Source organism: Diplotaxodon limnothrissa, linkage group LG18, assembly GCF_057381915.1.
Source record: "Diplotaxodon limnothrissa isolate DT_005_m linkage group LG18, D_limnothrissa_male_GT1.1, whole genome shotgun sequence".
NCBI classification, from domain to species: domain Eukaryota; kingdom Metazoa; phylum Chordata; class Actinopteri; order Cichliformes; family Cichlidae; genus Diplotaxodon; species Diplotaxodon limnothrissa.
This window is the reverse complement of record NC_140613.1, coordinates 24,502,043-24,520,545: the sequence shown is the minus strand read 5'-3', so window position 1 is coordinate 24,520,545 and position 18,503 is coordinate 24,502,043. Positions and strand designations below refer to the sequence as shown.

General features: G+C 41.8%; 3 protein-coding genes across 3 annotated transcripts; 2 read left to right on the top strand and 1 right to left on the bottom strand.

The window, feature by feature from the left end:
• The first annotated feature begins 3,019 nt into the window (after positions 1 to 3,019).
• Positions 3,020 to 3,745, top strand: LOC146613690 (transcription factor Sox-14). The gene has a single exon (XM_085377316.1). The coding sequence runs from the start codon at positions 3,020 to 3,022 to the stop codon at positions 3,743 to 3,745; it is 726 nt and encodes a 241-aa protein (XP_085233442.1).
• Positions 3,746 to 5,430: 1,685 nt separating this feature from the next.
• On the top strand, positions 5,431 to 9,229 carry cldn18 (claudin 18). The gene is made up of 5 exons (XM_085378442.1): positions 5,431 to 5,650; positions 7,029 to 7,193; positions 8,619 to 8,757; positions 8,867 to 8,980; positions 9,133 to 9,229. Exons 1-5 carry the CDS (start codon positions 5,431 to 5,433, stop codon positions 9,227 to 9,229), a joined length of 735 nt encoding a protein of 244 aa, XP_085234568.1.
• A 969-nt stretch (positions 9,230 to 10,198) lies between these two features.
• Positions 10,199 to 18,473, bottom strand: selenof (selenoprotein F). The gene is made up of 5 exons (XM_085378080.1): positions 18,413 to 18,473; positions 15,779 to 15,946; positions 12,026 to 12,089; positions 11,570 to 11,619; positions 10,199 to 11,450 (listed from the first exon to the last, which is right to left on the bottom strand). The coding sequence occupies exons 1-5, from the start codon at positions 18,458 to 18,460 to the stop codon at positions 11,319 to 11,321; spliced, it is 462 nt and encodes a 153-aa protein (XP_085234206.1). The 5' UTR covers positions 18,461 to 18,473; the 3' UTR covers positions 10,199 to 11,318.
• Between the last annotated feature and the right edge of the window lie 30 nt (positions 18,474 to 18,503).

Sequence of the window (18,503 nt, the reverse complement as noted above, 5' to 3'; positions counted from 1 at the left end):
TAACAATGCACCGTGACATGACCTATCCGGGATGTAATCTTCTCTTAGGGACAGCCTGGAGGAGCTTCTATTAAGCCCAACACAAACTATGTTGGAACATCAGTGAACAATATACCTGTCAAACCCATGAGTGTTTCATCTTTTTAAAAAGCTATTTCATAAGATTAAAGACTTATGTGATTACTAATCAGCTCTGCCAATAAATATGCAGTCAATTAATGTGGTAAATAAGCAGGAAACTGCTCTTCCCTCAACATTAAGTTGACTTTTCTTGTCAGACGCCAGCACACTCCCCGGCTCGAGTGCCTGGCCTGCCTCTCCGTGTCGTCTTTCATTTCCTTTTCACCCCCAGGTCTTTTTGTACCTGTCAATTTCTTTCTACAGTGTGACTCCTTAATCCACCTGAGTGCATAGAGGACAGTTTTGACATAAGAAGAAAAGATAGACTCCTAAGGAGAGGACCGGTATCTTTAGAGCCTTGGGGATAACCGGATTACGACAGCCATTTTGTGCTGCTGGCAGTTTTTCTTATTACCCATTTCCCCCCCATCATCTCTCCAGAGTTGAAACACTGCCCTTTCTTAGAAGTCACTCCAAACACAGACACAATACACGTTTTTCTTTTATTTATTTTTATTTCCCCCCCAACTAAAACAACAGAGAGAGCTTTCTGCAGGATAAAGAAAAAAGACATATACCAGTGACAAAGATAGTTTCCCCGCGCTGCCCTTTGTGCAGTCTACCTTGCACGTTGTTGTTCTCAAACAGTGGAAAACTCTCTAAAACATGGTCCCTCTGCAGAAGCAATAATTGTCTCTGTGTGGCTGCGGGTGGCTCCTGCGTGCGAGGCCCGTCTGAACCTACCGCATGGGAGATAACAGCACAGCTATGAGGAGACAGATCAGCTGTCTGACCCCTGCTGCCAATCACTTTATCCCTCCAGCCCGTCTGCTGCGAGGGAACCCACAGGGAAAAAAACACTCCCCGAAAACGTCTTATCATCTCCACCACCGACGCATTGTGCCCTATCGGATCTTTTATGTCCATTTATTTCGCCTTTGAAGAGGCCTGCGGCGCCTTTGATTGTGGGAGGTAAATGAAATAAAGCCCCCCCCTTCTCGCTGGTACCCTGATATCTGAATTCATCGCTGCAACCGAAACCTAAACCCTGAGCTTCAGCTGACCACCGCAGGTCTGCTCACAGACAAACACATCCTGCTTCTGTCGTGGGTATAATCCGTTTCGCAGAAGTCATTTTTGGGCCTGGAAACCCTGTTATATGTTGAGCCTCTACAGTACATGTATTCTATACATTAAACCATTAGGGTTACCTTTTATATTAGGCAATAATAAATTATATGCACATAAACTACATATAAATCATAGTTAAGTTGCTGCTAAGTTTCTAAAAATGTCATTTCAATAACAGATGAGAAAGCTGAAGCATACATTTGATCAGATAAGGTAGTAATGATAAAACCTGTAACAATCAATGGAGTCACCCAGGACCTGTGAATTACAGCTCTGATTAATATTGATCCCACAGAGTACGAAGGAGGGAGGGGTGAGCCACTCACGCACATATTGATATATAATAAACCTGCATTGTGTCATTGGACAGAATTCAAATGAGCGATGTAAAAGGTAAGAGTAAAAACTGATTTTGCGGCAAATGTGGAAGCGAGTTTGGAGAGAACAGAGATCGGGCCATGGTGGGTGGCATCGCAAAGTGGGAAAACTGCAGGAAAAAGGGAGGGTGAGAGTTTGGGGGCGTTTTGTTAAGATCGGACTGAGGTCTGAATCATTGTCAGTTTTACAACCATGGCATGCAAAAGTAAGATGTTGAGGCAAAGAGGCAAAGACCCTTGCCGACAAGTTTCTTTCTAAAGACAGTCAGCCAAGCTGAATATGGGGAAATCTTTAAGGCATACTAATGAAATAGCACTTACCTGTTTGGAAATGTACTGGTCTTTCCTCACTAAAGCCAGTGGAAGCATTTTAAAGGTGTCAGCTTATTATGCAAGGGCTTGTTGGGGTTTGGCCCAACAGCCAAGACCTGCAGGCATTCCCATTTAATTTAGTTTTACACAGGGCCATATTTCAAGAGCCGTGTCATCCGTGTTGGAGGGGAATCTGGAAGTTTTAGCAATTTGAGGGGAATTAACAAGCTGCAGTTGGATTTTTTGGGCTGATTACATTGGTTTTAGACACTGTGTTTTTTCCACCATGCATTTAAAAACAATAGGAGCTGGTTCAACGTGGATTAACAAAAGAGGTATGCAAGAATACTTTGAATGGACAGCACAAAATTTAGAACAGAACTAAGAGTAGAAAAAGAAAACACTGTAGCCAAGAACAACTGTGGTGCTAACTGTGGCACAGTTTCAGAAAACCTGTCAAAATAAAATAAAATAAAATAAAATAAAATAAGGGTAGCTGACTTCCTTTGAAATGAAGATTATTATTGTGCAAATGAGGCATTCAGGGCCACAAGCAGCCGCACCTTTCAACCCCCTCATACAAATCCTTTTAGCTTCTAGTTTTCTGCAGTCCAGCTTCTTCGCTGGTTTTCATCCCTGCTTCTCTCAGTTGAGATTTGAAGAGACTAAAAACTGTTGGAGAGCGAGAAGAGGGGGTGCCCCTCAAATGTTGTAGGCCTTAACAGTCAGTTTTTTTGTGAGAGGATTACAGTGCGCTCTCTCATTCCCATTGGCTTGGCCCGCCGTGACAGTGGTGTGATGATGAGGAGGATGACATGCCCAGCATCTTCCATAACAAGCTTCCTCTTGGTTCCATTCATACGCCCAGGCTTTTGGCTTTATGTAGTTTTCAGCTCCACTTTGTGTAAACGCTTCAGTCAATTTGGACTTAGTGTTAGCTTAAAATATTTCTCTGGCTATTCCCGAGAGTTCTTCGCACTTTTCCATTTTACTCACTAGAGAAACATGAGCTTTTTGAAGGAGTAGGTGAATTTAAAGTGCGGTCAGTAGGTGTTTTAATTAATGCGTCTGTCCCTGCGATGGCAAAACCTTTAGATCACATCAAGAGACCTATGAACGCCTTCATGGTTTGGTCCAGAGGTCAGAGGAGGAAGATGGCCCGGGAAAACCCGAAGATGCACAACTCTGAAATCAGCAAGAGACTCGGAGCGGAGTGGAAAATGCTCTCTGACTCTGAGAAGCGTCCCTACATCGACGAGGCCAAGAGACTGCGGGCTCAGCACATGAAGGAGCACCCGGATTACAAGTACAGACCCCGGCGCAAACCTAAGAGTCTCCTGAAGAGGGACCGGTTCGTTTTCCCGTTGCCGTCTTTACTCGGGGACGCAGCGGAACACTTGAAAGGATTTTCCATCGACTCTTTTCTCGTCCCCGGGGATAAAGCCAGAGCTCTCCTGGCTCCCGCCTCCGCTGCTTCCTCATTCTCTCTCCTGGAGCCGGTGGCACATTTCAGCACCGGAGCTGTCCAGCGGATGGCGGAGATACCGCACTCTCTGACCGCAGGCGCCGTGCCCTACAGCGCGCACACCTTTGGATACCAGACTGGAGGGTTTGGGGGTCTGCCCTGCCCCGCACAGCACACCCACACTCACCCATCGCCTTCCGGCCCGGGATACATGATGCCGTGTAACTGTGGCGCCTGGTCTGCAGCTACTTTACAACCCCAGGTGGCATATATCCTCTTTCCTGGAGGGATGACCAAGAGCGGCATGGACTCGTACGCTTCACCCAGCTCCAGTGTGTGACAGACTGGATACACATAAAGACGCATGGGCAGGAGGGGGAAAGTTTGCGCACAGAAAGAAGAAGAGGTCGTTTAGAGACTCAGGCTTAGATGACCACATTTAAATATTAAAGTGTCAGCGCAGATATTTCAATCACGGATTGATTAAAAAAAAACTATAAAAGTCCCTGTATTACTCCTTATTCCATGTAAATAGAGTAAAAAAAAAGTATTTAGAGAAGGGGGAGGGTGGTGATGATGCTAATTTGTTACTCTTTTGTAAGGAAAATCGTTTCAGTTTAAATACAGTGGACATGCATAACATAGGACCAACATGCTGAAGTTATAGACTTGTCTCCTCCCCCCTTTCCAAAACAGTCAGGTTTTCATTAGTTCTCACACTTGGACAGTTATTCCACAGAATATCTGCTTCATTAAGTGGGACTGTTTTTGTTTGATTGATTGATTTGTACTCTGAATTGGGAATAATAAATGTTTTCAGAGGGACTGTCTATATATGTATGTTTAGAACTGCATTAAGACTGTGTTAAACCAGGTAAAGCAGTGGGTCAGTTTCTGTTTGATGAATAATATTAAGCAGAAGCTGGTAGTTGTAGTCACTGGGGGTGATTCACAACCCTGTTAATCATATTTTACATCACACATGAGCTGTAATAATTACTTCACTGTTGCGATTGTGTTAAGCTCTAACCACCTATATCTCCTGATAAGCTGTTTTACAGACTTACACTAAAGACAAACAGATACTAAAACATCACAGACACTTCACAGCAACTGACAAACATTGCAAACATTACAAAATTACATTTTCCAGTCCAGTCATGTTTGACTACTGCATGACTCCGTGTGTGTAAGTGTGTGTGTGTTTAAGCAAAAGTGAGCCAGGGTGATGATAAGCGAATAATAGGAACTTATCTCCTCTCCCGTTTGTTGACCAAGTGATAAGCAGAATCATGGAAACTGTATGAGGTACAAGATTGTTTCACGTCTACAATATACAAGAAAGAGAACTCACAGTGAGCTCTGGTCTTCATGTACAAAAGCTCAGCAAGCAAATCTCTTGTATTTGGAAGTGTAAATGGAAAAAAACAAGGTGTCCTTTATTGTCTAAATGTGCATTTGTTCAGCATTACACGGTAGAAATGCATCAAATATTCCTCACTGTACTTTTAGCAGGGACACTGCAGCTCAAGAGAGAGGAGAGCCTGCAATCTTCTTAAACTTCTTAAGTCCTCCTGTGTAGCTGATGGTGATCTTTGGCCACCCTGATCGGTTCCCGCTCACCTGTGTGTATCTGTACGTTGTTTTTCCAGACTTTTTTCTGGTGTGAGGGAGTTACTAACGATTCTAGACTGACAAACAGTTTGTAATTCGCAGGAATAGTAACGTTCTTTCTCAGGTGTCAGGTGTTCCTATCACCACTGCGTTCACACCACTTGGTAGCCCAACCCATGCTGCCGTATCACCCAGGGGTAACACCCAGTCTCCTCCACCCACCACACTACCACCATGACTACAAAGCACCTCTTTGCACATTTTGATTCTCTGCATCACACGGCACACCTGTGACACCTTAATCTACACTCAGTTATATGTCCAGCTATACTTTAAGTAGTATCTATTAATCTACACACACACTGCATCTCCGAGGTGTATATTTTCCAGCTTCCGAACCACCACACAACAATGGCGCCTTCAGTTCTGCAAAATGGTGGATTCATCTTGGGTCTCATCGGTGCAGCTGCCCTCATTGCGGCCACAGCCATGAACAACTGGAGCGTGAAGGACAGGCAGGAGCAGGTCGTGACCTCCGTTTATACCTACAAGGGTCTGTGGCAAGACTGTGAGACGACCTCCGCCGGACTCACAGAGTGCCGCCCGCTCTACGGCCTTCTGGGTTACTCAGGTATGGCGAGGCTCTCTCAAGCCTTAATTTTCACATCCTATCTGTTGACTGACTGTTTGCTTTCAAATTAGTCTAAATCATTGTTGTCTTAAACACTGAACATATTCAGGCTGGGAATTATTTTTCCCTCACTGACAAGGCCACAGCCGCAGGAGTTTTTCTTAACAAGGAAATGAACACTCTTCCGTCTCTGCTCTAAAAGGAGATGTTACATTTTCACTGATCATAGAAGCAATTCTGTAATTTGGTTATTTTAAAATGTCTTGAGTGCTCAGGAGACGTTCAGGACAAGGCCGTATGTCGAGATCCAACATATGCTTCCTCTCAAATGTCCCAGGAGGAGGTTGTTTCACATCAACATTTCGGCCATGATGAAACATGTAAAAGCAACAGCATTGGAAAAAGATTGCTTTCCTCTCTGCGTCTCTTTCATTCAACAAATTTGTAAAAAAACAAAAAACAAACAAAACAAAACTGTAAAATAATGAAGTGAACTACATTGGCTGATTAACATCCTCACTTAGAAACCTCCCTGAACTCTTTGCAAAGTAAAATGTAATTATTAGGTTGAAGAACTTGTAGGGAAAAAAATATGTTTTGCACTTCGGAAACTCATTTTGGTCAACATAAAAACTTGATAAACCTGACTCACAGGTATATTATCATGTCTGTAAAAACGTATTTTTTACATTTATTTGAAATTTTCTTTTAACAAAGACTCTGAATATTAAAATAAAAAAATACACATATGGATAAACAAACAAATAATGATCATTTTAAAAAGCAAATCCAAACTGGAAACCAACTAAAACTGAAGTGAGGACAAAAATGAAAAATAAAAAAGGAAAAGTGCTAAGAAGTGAAATGCCCTACTGGTAATAATAGGGTGAAAACCTCACCATGTTCATCAGCCATGAACCTGAGTTTTTAAATGTGTCTGTAGAAGTTTTGAACTGTCGTGTAGGATGTAGATACGTTTCAAACTAAGTAAAGAGGAAGTTAAGACAAAACAAAAAAAGTGTCACCGAAAGAGATCAAACCCTTGGTTTTTGTGAGGGTTGGGCCCGCACCTATTAGTGTTTGCATTAGCATTTCTATCATAAAGGCCAGGCCCAGACTCGGTTATCAGAAAGCAGAACAAACAACAAGCAAAGGCACCTCCCAACAGCACATCTACTGTAAGAGAACACACTTCAAATCTTTAGACACATTGTATTTGAAGAATTAGTCATTTCAGTATAAAAGCCTACCTTGAGTGTTTTTTGTGAAGCCATCTACAGTTTTTGACATAATAAGACTTGAACTGAACTCATCAGTGGTCTTAGGTTGACTAGAGTCAATGTAACGCGCTAAGGTCTCCGTGTTTTCTGTCCACCAGGTACCTTCCAGGCGGTGCGAGCTCTGATGATAGTGGGTGTGGTGCTGAGCGTGCTCGGGATGCTGATATCAGTCTTTTCCCTGAGCTGCCTCACAATGAACAAGATGGCAGACAGCGCAAAGGCTAAGATGAGCCTCACTGCTGGCATCATGTTCGTCATCGCAGGTCATTATTTACCTCTGTGAACTTTCTAGTACAAACTAAACTGAATTGTTTTTGTCTTTTTGTTTCTTTTTTTGGGGGGGGGTCTATTATTGGACACCCCCAGAGTATCTTTGTATGACCAATGGTTCAAAATCATCTTTTTTTTTTAAATCTTGCACATTGCAAAACCCGATTGGATGCCCCTCACAAACAGGCAGGTGGGCGGGGCCTCTGTGCTGAAAGTCATACAATTAGGGACATCCGTTGTGAATGGTGTCATTCAAATCAGTGAATGTTTCTCCTAAACTTTGTCGAAATATCCCATTTTTGTTTTTTATACAGTAACTTTAACAGGATTGTCAGAGTTACAGGCCCCTCAAGGAATGCAAATGGCTTAAAATCATTGTTACAGAAAACTATTTTGACATAGAAGTAATTGCAACTTGAAGCTGAGCCTGGCCTGAACAGGTAAAAAGGTCAAACGGAGCTCTTTCATATGAGATAGCTTGTGTGAACCACCCTTGAAGTTGACCCAAATTACATTTTTTCCATTTGGTTTCAGTTTTCAATAGAGTTTAAATGGTTTTTGTTATTGATTTTTTTCAACCATGAAATATTCATGTGGTGTATTTATGAAGTTATGAGGGCTCAAATATACTGAAAAAATGTATGCTACCTAAAAAGAGCCAAGTTCTACCCACCCTTAAATACTTTGAGGGCCTGTAACTGGAACAATATGTGAACTGAAGTTAAAATTTTGTACACTTTCATTAGATTATGTTAAAGTTACGGGACCACCAAAAGTAGCAGATTCTGAATGGGTCGGTTGTAAACTTTCCTCAGACCTGGCTGATTTTATATAAAACCATCCACTGACACCATACTGAGCTACACTGTAAGAGTAAGTAAAATACTTACAGTGTTGCCAGCAAGTTGCTGTAACATTTAAAGCAACCATGCTGTAATTTATTTAACATTTGTACAGGACAATGCTGCACAAATGTTGTGATGCTTTAATTTTACTGAGGTTCTTTCACACTAATGTAATCTTGTGCTTTTGTTGTATTTACTTTAATTTGTACAGTTTCTATGATAATTTCTTTCATGAAACTGCAGTATTTGCAAAGAAGTATTGACATTCATCATATCCAGGAGATAACTTTAACTGCAGGAAGTATTCTTAAAGTTCTAGCTAACTGCATCTGACATCTGAAATTTACAGCACAGACTGTATATTTGATCTAATGGTCAAATAAACTGATATGGGCTCCCAGAATGCAGTTTGGATCAGTCTGGGCTCCACAGGAATTATTTGCACCTCATTAGTTAAAACACCTCATATTTAATATGAGCATCCACTGCAGTCATTATAGCAGTATTTGACCAAGCTGAGAGTGTGGCAGAGGTAAATAAATCACTGAGCTCCTGTTTTTCTCCTTCTCTCAGGTGTGTGTGGCATTGCAGGAGCTTCTGTGTATGCCAATCAAATTGTGGAAAGTTTCAGGACGTCCACCTACACCAGCTACACACAAGAAATGATGGGAGAGGGGATGAACATGGGAATGGGCGGAGTAGGAATAACCACGTATGATGCTGTTTTGCTTGCATGTAATTATTTCACCAAATAATTCCTATAGTGTGTGTGCGCAATGTAATGTTTTTTGTTTTCTGCTTCTTCTTTTTTTTTTTACCAGTTACACATTTGGCCCAGCACTGTTCGTTGGCTGGATCGGCGGGGGCGTCCTGCTCATTGGTGGCATCCTGAAGTCTCTCGCTTTCAGAGAGATAATAAAAGATGAGAAACCACGGTAAGTCCCCTCATAGATGTATCATGTTTTTAAATTACTTTCTGCTGCAGTTTTATCTGGAGCAGTTCTCTACAAATGCCCCCCTCAATTTTTCATTTACAAGAGAAACATTTTCACAACAGATTTTTTCCTGCCATTTGTTTCTTTTGCAGTTACCCAGGGGTTGTGTACAAACCTCAGTCCAACAACAAAACTGAAGTGATGGACCACCGCTCAGAGGGAGGCAAGAAAGAGCACCAGTATGTGTAACCTCAGCCACAGCGTAAACACGTGTAGTGACTTTACTATAGAAATGTGTTTCCAGCTTTACACGTTCAGTTTGCCTTATAAGGGGATTTATTTTCATTTGCTTCATATACGCATTCAATTGTGCATTCTTATTTTCTGATAGTAGAAGTTAGCAGTGTCTCACGTCTGTCCAGCTGCAGGTGCAAGGAAAGAGTTTTTGGCTATATTATTATTTTTATTTTTTTACATGGACATAACAGTGGTTATGTGATGCTCAGATGCTGCATGTAACTGAAGCTTCTTTTTTTTACTTGAGTTTTGTGTAATCATTATCTGTCTGAAAATAAAACAGTGATTCCTAAAATATGTGCATCAAGTGGTTGTGGTCGCTCCAAGCATTTACTGACTATACATGCAGGTATTTAAAGTATGACGTATGTATAGAAACTTTTACTAAAGCTGTATATTTTGCAGATAAGTCCAAGGAACAGGCAGACCTGGTAAAATCAGCTACTGTATCACTGTTTCCTAAACAAATGTATTGTTGTAAAGGGAGATCTGTAATAAGGTCAGGCAAGTTTAAAGCTGACACAAGCAACCAGGCAGATATCTTGGAGCTCATTTTAACAGTGCTTAGAAGCTTACTGCACCTGGACTCAGGCTGTCTGAAATCCACCTACATTGTGCTGGTGCCCCATCTTCAACTGGTTCTGCTGTAAAAAACCATCAGACAGCTGGATCCAGTCCAGTATCCAGAGCTTTAATGGCTCTGTAACTGTATCTTTATTTTTGGTGTTGACATGGAAACATCTCTACTGAAACCCAAACTAGCAGCTGAAAAAAAAGTTTTTACAGTTTTATAATAACAAAAAAGGCCATTCAATAAGAACACAATTTGTAAAGATAAAATAAATTTTTAAAAATGGCAATGCATCACAGGACTGATGTGATGTCATAAATAACCACTAGATGTCAGTAAAGTCATACCTATGAATCTAAAACCTGCACCCACAGTACAGTCAGATGTTTGGTGACTACAAATGACTTGGCATGGAAATGTCTAATGGAAAGGACAGAGCATGGAGAGAAAAATCATCAGTGACTCTGTTTATTGTTGCATATTTCGACCCATCACCTGGACATAAAAAGCTTTCCAAAAACAAATGCAGTTTCTGTTCAAAGCAGATGGTGCAGAAAAACACAAATTTACATCAGATTTCACATCCCAAAACTGGTTTCCTGTGAGATCTTCACTAACGTGTGCCTCTGCAAAGACATCTGCATTTGGAGAGGACCTAGAATTTGTTCACTCCGACTATAAATGCGATCAGTCGCAATGCTGAGCATTATTCAAAAAAAAAAAATAAAATAAAATAAAAAATTTAAAATGATACAAGAATATCAAACAGACGGGAACAGGAAGTCCCACATACAGACAATACAGTTCATTATGTCCAAGGTCGTTTCAAACCTAAATGTATGATCAGTACTTAATGAGTAAAACTGAACTGAAGCTCACATTATCCTGTTGAACACTCTCACGTGAGCAGTTTGGTGAAATCCAGATGACTCGTGATTTTCAGATACAAAAAAAACAAAAAAAACAAACAGTCGTACAGATCAGAGATTCAGAAACCATCTATCAAGGCCAAGTTGTGTACAAATTGGTAAATAACTAAGACATCTCAGTTCACACAAAATACAAATCATATCTGCTCACTCCTCTAGTAATCCCCAACCAGGGCGAGAGATTTTGATGAATTTTTCACGTCTCCTGAGTTTTTCTGCCACGAGCTAATAAAACGCAGATGAACTAGATTTCATTTGTGGTGACTAAAACGTGGGAAATCAGATTAACAGCTGCAACAGTTCACCTGTTACAGCAGCAGCCTGATCACAGACGAGTTATGGATGGCTATTTGTACGAATGTGTCGGAGCACCACAAACAAAATCCCTCTCACCTGAAGGTGGAGGCACAGACCTCACAGCGAAACTATCTGCACAGCTAGAGTCAAGTACAAGCAGTGAATAAATCATTATTTGTAATCTGGGGAAACTGAGTCTTCCAAATTATAAAAAACACAAAAACAAAAAAAATAAAACTCGTGTCTATATTCGGTCCAACTTTTCGCTCAGGAACTCCTCCACGCTGTCTGTGTTCCACTTGAGGATGCTGAGTTCTTCAGCAATGTTCCCGTTGTCATCCAAAAGCTTTAGTACAGGATCTGAGCCTCTGACGTACTGCGGGGAGAAGAACGAGAAAGGCTCATTTGATCAGCATAATCTGGTTTACATCTCCTGAGAATAATTACTGTGGCAAACAATGCTGGTACATTAGCAACACGATTCATCATGGCTACCTTGATCTGAAGACCCTTGAACATCTTTGGCTTCTCACTCCTAACAAAAGCTGATGAGAAAAAGAGACAAATGAGTCAGTTAACTCTTTATATTTTAGCTCAGAGGTTTGGAATGAGTGACCACTGCAAAACATCCCCGAAATAGATTTTTAACAGCAGAAGAGACTGTTGTAAACACAGGAGGGACACAGCTGAAGCAAGCATATGGCACAAGTGGGGCTCCAGACGTCTACACCGCTGCAACCTGACACCAGGTTTAACCACACGTCTCCATGTGGGAGAGACAAAGGATAAACAAATGCTTCAAAAGGCTGTTTGAAAACAGTCCTGCTGGCTTTTTAGTGCTGTTGTCCCTCCCACTGATTAAAACACAGACTCACACAACGGAGGAAGATCAGTTTCAGTTAAAGCTGTTGTTCCAAAAAAAAAGTAATGATGCCCCAACTGAGGACTCACCTTGGACTTGAGGGAACCTCCCCAGTTTTCATCCACACACCTCGAGGATGGCTCCAGCGTAGAGCTGCACAGAGAGAAACGCAACATGAGGCAGTCCGAGAGATTTCCTCCCAACACATTAACGCCTGCACACAGTCTGAGAGGACCGAAGCTCCACTGGGGATGGACTGTCTGCCCGAAGGAGTAATTTGATTCAGGCAGACTGATTCATAAATGTGTCCGGGCGACTCCTTGGGGGTCATTAAGCTGTGAGCCTGTGCATATGGAGTGGGGCTGATGGATGGCGGTTTGTGCAGGGCTCACTTGTAATCAAACCTCCGGCACCAACACACAATAAGTTAGAGGAAATTGGAGTGTTACAGCAGTATTTCAAGGCCACGCTCTGCGTGTTGTTTTCAAGGAGGAGAGTGGTAAATGGCCTGGTTGGCCGGTTCGCACAGCAAATTAAATTACGCATGCAAGGCTAAGATCCTCTCCTGTTCTCTCCCCGTCCTCCTCTGTGTGTCTGTAAACCATCGGCACAGCTTAAATTAAATTTCCAAGCTTTTCATTTTACCACACATGGCAGATCAGAAGATCGGTGGAAAGTCACGACTCGGTTGGGAGCGGGAAGCTAATGATGGATTACTTTATCCAGACCTACTGCAGCACTTTAACATTTCAAAGTGTTGTTAATTAACTAATCACCCCCTCCATCAGTGATTTCAAAGCTAAAAATGAATAAATAAAGAAAGAATCAGACTTTAAAAGCTTAACTTTACCTCTGGCATGTCTTAATCTAATGGTTATCCTGTCAAAATAAGCTGACTTAGAGGTCAGCTTTGATAGATCAATATAAAATCATCTCATCTGAACAGATTACATTAGAAGTTTACAGGGAATATACAGCCAACGTATAATCCATATTTTCCACGATGATCAGGACCGTTCCTGATTCTAACACTTCTTTTTGAGTAATCAGTTAGTCGCTGATCTCAGAACATTTTGCTGTTTGTCCAGCAAAGAAAAGCTTTTTTGTGGGGGCCCCAAACACTACGTAACCAGCCAACAGGAATCTTGTTCAAAAATCAGCCAATGTATTGTAAAGTATGATTTTTAATGAAGAAAACAGCTAAAATAGCTTGTTTCAGACCGATGATGATCTGAGGGGCTGCAGGGAGGCTCAGTAAAATACACTTCTCAAGAAAACTAAAGCTAAAAGTTGAAAACATCAGATCTGAATGAGAAAACAAATACTGCTGGATATGGACTGGCTAATGTGTTTGTTTTCATTTCCATCAAATGCAGCAATCAGAGGGCTAGATTCAAAGACACCCCAAAAATCTAACTGAAACTATGATGTGGCAAAGAGCTCCTGGGCAGTCTGAGGAGCAACTTAGTGGTGTCAGACCAAAACAAAACGTCCAAGAGGTGTTTTGGTGGATTTAGGTCGGGCGAGTGCGGGGCTGATCAGTGGTATCAGTTCCTTCATCTTCCAGGAACTGCCTGCATACTTTCCCCACATGAGGTCAGGCACTGTCATGCATTAGGAGTAATCCAGGACCCACTGCACCAACGTAAGTTCTGACAACGAGCACAAGGATTTCATCCAGATACCTAATGGCAGTCAGGGTGCTGTTGCCCGTCTCCATGGATTTACCTCCCCAGACCATCACTGACCCACCACCAAATTTTCTCCTCGGCTTCTCCAGATCCTTTCAGGTCTTTCACATGTGCTCTGGGTGAACCTGCTCTCATCTGTGAAAAGCACCGGGCACCAGTGCCAGTTCTGGTACTCTATGGCAAATCCCAATTTGACTACACAGCCTCATGAAGTCTGTTTCTAGTTGTTTGACTCCAGAGGTCATTTTGGAGCTTTGGCAGTGCTTATCCTGTTCCTCCTTGCCCAAAGAAGCAGACCGCTGTCCTGCTGCTGGGGTAAGGACTTTAACCGTCCTGTCCAGCCCTCCTAGAGTAACTGCCTGTCTCTTAATTTCATTAACACCAAAGCAGCTGAAACTGATTAACAACCCCCTCAGCAACTTAACAGCAGATCAATATCCCAGAGGTTTAACTGACTTGATGCTATACAGGGATTTAAAAAAAATGTTCCTTTACTTTTTTGAGCAGTATATAAATGAGGAGGTCACGGAGTTTTTACTGTTTTATTTGATTATGCTTCAAATGTTATGTCATGCTTATGTTCACATATTTCACCAGACACAGCTTTCTGTAGAAACAGGAAGCTGACCCTGTGACTTTTACTGAAAGAGATTAGCACACACACACACGAACTTAGTGATACATACACCCACGTATGCAGAATTAAAGGAAACTGCTATGCTTGTCCCACCCTGCTTCTGCTATAAAAATAAACGAATACTGCAGCTCGGGGTGACTCTCTGTCTGAGTTTCACCCGTGCCGCACGTTATCAGTATCAAGTGTCTCAGTGTTGTTTATTCACCTGACTGTTTGTTAACTGTAAATCTCTGACAGAGGATTATTTTGAAATGAGAATTTCCTAAAGGTGGTCTAGTGTAGTTTAATAATAAATCGAGCTGGAAACAAGCACAAGTCAAGAAACTAAGGCCTCCAGTGTTACCATCATCAATTGTGCACCACAGAGGTCTGAGACACTCTCATAAAGGTTTAGCTGTTCTACAGAGATGTAATACATCATTCACACCCAGAGGAGCTGAAGTGCTGCTGCACCCAGGTGGTCTGCAGAGAAGAGCACATTCGAAGATGAGTAAGCGAAATGCCCTCCGTGCTCAGTGAATCTTACTAATCGACCAGGCTGTGCAGTAAGCCATTTGTCCGAAGGCTTTAACAATACGGCGCTGATGGCAATTGAGATGCTGAAAGGAATTCTTAAGGCAGATAATTGTCGCCGTCTGAGGATAAAAATGTGCTTAGTGACGCCGTCGTTTCCATCGGAGACCTCTGAGTGCAGCGAGAGATGGGCAACTGCTCTTCTAAGTGACATTTTCACTCCAACGCCGAAGAGGAGTAATCTCTGCTCTAAGTGTCTGTCTGAAACACAGTTATCATCAAGAGGTGTAATGAGGTCTGTGCTGCACATTTCCAAGGTGCTGTTGCTAGGATACCGCACACACACGCACGCACGCACGCACTGGGGGCCCTGCTTAATCAGGGAAAAATTACATTGTTTTTCCACCATCACTTAAGTCAGTGTTGATCTGCCAGAGCACAGCAGAGAGTCCTCCCAAGCAAGCTGTAATATCCGGGGCAGCGAGCATACAGTAACTTGCCCTCACTGCTTACAGACAGGGTAACACCTGACACGCCGACCCCGAGCTGAGGTTAAGGAGCCTCGACTTTGAACATCTGAGAAAGATTGAGACGGACAGCTACTAACAAGCTGTGTGTGGCACAGCTGCAAACAGTGTCAACCGGAAGGCTGGATAAAGCTCGGCTGTTTTTAGTAGCAGTTCGAGCGTTGAGGGACATGACCCTGTCAGTAAACGTGACACATTTCGACAGAGGTCCTGTAAACCCTTCTGCAAACAACTGAGGAACAGAACAAAATGTCTTCTTTAAAACTAAGCATTCATTCATAGCTCAAGACCCCCACAGTTAAGAAACATGAATTTTTTAATGTCACTATATGCTCTTTATTTAACCTTAGTTGTGGTTACACTTCATCTACTCTGATTGAATCTCCTTGTGTCACACTGCACGCTGTGCCTTAATCTAGACAGGCAGTTGCTTTCTGTCGACCCGATCCGTGAGCCCTCCGTTTTTCTCTTTACCTTGCGCCCGTCCATCTGGGCCTCCTGCTGGCAGCACTGCCGACAATTAGGCTGGAGCTTGGCGAGGCTGAACTCCCCGAGCAGGTCACAGGAACTGCACAGCAGGTTGCTGGAGAAACCCAGCTCCCTGCAAGCCTCAGACGAAAGATCGGCACCGTATGCCGACAGCTGTAGGGAGGTACAAGGACAACGATAAAGGGAGGAAGAAACAAATGTTTTCATAAAGGACAGAAGTGTTAGGTTCCAACGGCACAACTACAACTAAAAAGTTCAAATTAGCAACAATTAAGTACTTTGTCATATAAGATTTTAGAGTACTAGGACAGTTATGCCATCTCAAAACAAATTTAGATATCAATGTAACTGGAAAATATATTATTAATTATTATTCTAGGCAAAGCTGAATTATATTATTGAGTAAAACCAAAGTATATACACTTCACCAATTATAATTTGTAGCTTTTATCCAAAGTACAATCTAAATGAGTACCTCAAATGGTATTAATACTACTGTCACTCAGGGAACATTGAGTTATCTGTGTAATATTTGTATAGTGAAACACATTAACATGCTACACGCTACAGTGCTGTACAGGTTATACAAAATATACACTTAACAGTCACTACAATGTGTACACACTAAAAATCTAATAAAACAAGTACACAAGACTGTTTGCAGAATAAAAACCAGGGTACAAAGCAAGAACAAATGGGTTTTTAAAAGTGTTTGAAAATGATAGGAAGAGCAGGCAGCTCTTTTGTGAAAAGGTAAGTTGTTAGAAAGATTAGGAACCAACAGTGAAAAGGTTCTATCGCCTCTGCTTTTAAACCTGGATCTAGAAATATCCAAGAGCAGATGGTTTGTAAACTTCAGTGCTCTGATAGAAGTGTAGGGTCTCAAAAGTTCACTTAAGTGGGCGTCAGACTCTTAAAAATGAGTAATAAAATATTCAACTGAATTCTGAAATGGACTGGAAACTCTGCTAGAAACTCTTGTACCCTGCTGTCAGCTCCTACGTAGTGCAAAATTATGTCACATGATTTTTGCCCCATGCTATATTTCTGTGTGTCTCCTTAACGTGACAGAGTACCACCCAACCTGACAGTGTGTGTGGTACTTTCAAGCTCAGGCTTCACACTGCTCCAAACACTCAGTTTGTTTGGTTTTTTCTCCATTATTGGCTCGGTATGCTGTCATAAAGCGAGGATGCCCTAACATGGTCGTCTAAGGCAAGCAGCTCTGGCTACAGCACAGCAGCTCACCTACCAGCTGATTAAACATTTTGTTTATGAGGGGCAGCCAATCAGAAGAAAGCTAGCTTAAAGGACGGGCTTTTATCATCAAAGGATGAACTGGGGTTTCCACCAAGCCCCCAGTATAAGATAAAATAAGAATCATTTTAAACTGTAAATGATGCATATTTACTCTAACAGAAACAAACATAAAATCACGCATTTCATACGCCAGATGCCTTTGAACGAGATTTCCAAAGAACCTAACACACCAGTTTAAAACACATAACAATAACCTGAAGTAGCAAAAGTCTTCTGCGTGGAAGATTTCAGGGTTAGATTGCTTAAATCAGCCTGTGAATAACAGACCACCGGGCTGCTGTTTGTTAATCAACTTTGTCAGCTTTCCTTGAAGACGCCCCCGGCAGGAAAACGTGATTCGCTTTCGCATCAGTGTCCTCTTACATTCGACCACCCCACAAACACTTTCATATTTGGGTCGAGGAAGATCTCATTCTGATGATTGTCTCCCTTTAACTTTAGCATGAAAGGTTATCTTCTAAATAAACTACAAGATTTTAAACTGTTGTAGCGCAAACGATTGTCATTTCCAATGATTCTGTGTGTGTTTTTATGTCAAAGGCTTTTGCTTATATTATTCAATAGACTGCAGTCAACAGGGTCTATGAAGGAAGTTCTATATAAAATGACCTGTTGCACAAGCATCTTTATGACCCGGCTTTATTGTACCCACTCTATGATCTACATTATAACCAATCCAGTCATTTTTAATATCGTTATAGAAATATGTTATATTTCTTGCTATTTGTGCTGCCATCTTGGCTACATCTCACTCTCTACAAAGAAAAAGACAGCTAATGTCAATGAAGCTTTTTTGTACCCAAATAAATAAAGGGCACATAAAAACTTGCAGATTCTACCTTGTGACAGAAATATTCCTTGTAGCTCAAAACGACTGGATAACATTTATAAGATGTATGTTTGATAGAAAATAAATCATTTACAACAGTTGAAATTCTACCAATCACTTTTCAGCACGGCACCGGCACTGAGAAGCGCTCAGGTACAGTAAATTTAGTACACCGGAAGTCTTCTCTTTGTCATCGACTTTCTCCTAAAAATACACAAGACTCGAAAAAGTAACTACATAATAAGTAGCAAAAATCTAACAAGCACATTATAAAGGTATCACTTCCCCCGGGACTCGGAGCTGTTTTCAGGATAAGCCACGTCAGTTTGAAGCTCCGGGTGCAGCAGGATGTGGCTCATTAAAAGCTGAACCTAAAGATCGCCAAAAAACAGCCCCGCAGCCGCTCACACTCACTGTAAGCAGCTGTGACAGCGGCCAGCGCTGCCATTTCTCACAGTTAATAAACTCACCGTCTGTAACAGCGACAGGAGCCACAGGAGATACACCTCTCCCGACATTTTGGAGCCTGCTTTGTTAGCGAAAACTACTATTAGGACCTCT

Excerpts from the sequence above, each read along its gene's own strand:
- cldn18 (XM_085378442.1), top strand. The coding sequence starts at position 5,431 with ATGGCGCCTTCAGTTCTGCAAAATGGTGGATTCATCTTGGGTCTCATC. Across the intron at positions 7,194-8,618 it reads CATCATGTTCGTCATCGCAG|GTGTGTGTGGCATTGCAGGA; the intron begins GTCATTATTTAC and ends TCCTTCTCTCAG. Across the intron at positions 8,758-8,866 it reads GGCGGAGTAGGAATAACCAC|TTACACATTTGGCCCAGCAC; the intron begins GTATGATGCTGT and ends TTTTTTTACCAG.
- LOC146613690 (XM_085377316.1), top strand. The coding sequence starts at position 3,020 with ATGGCAAAACCTTTAGATCACATCAAGAGACCTATGAACGCCTTCATG.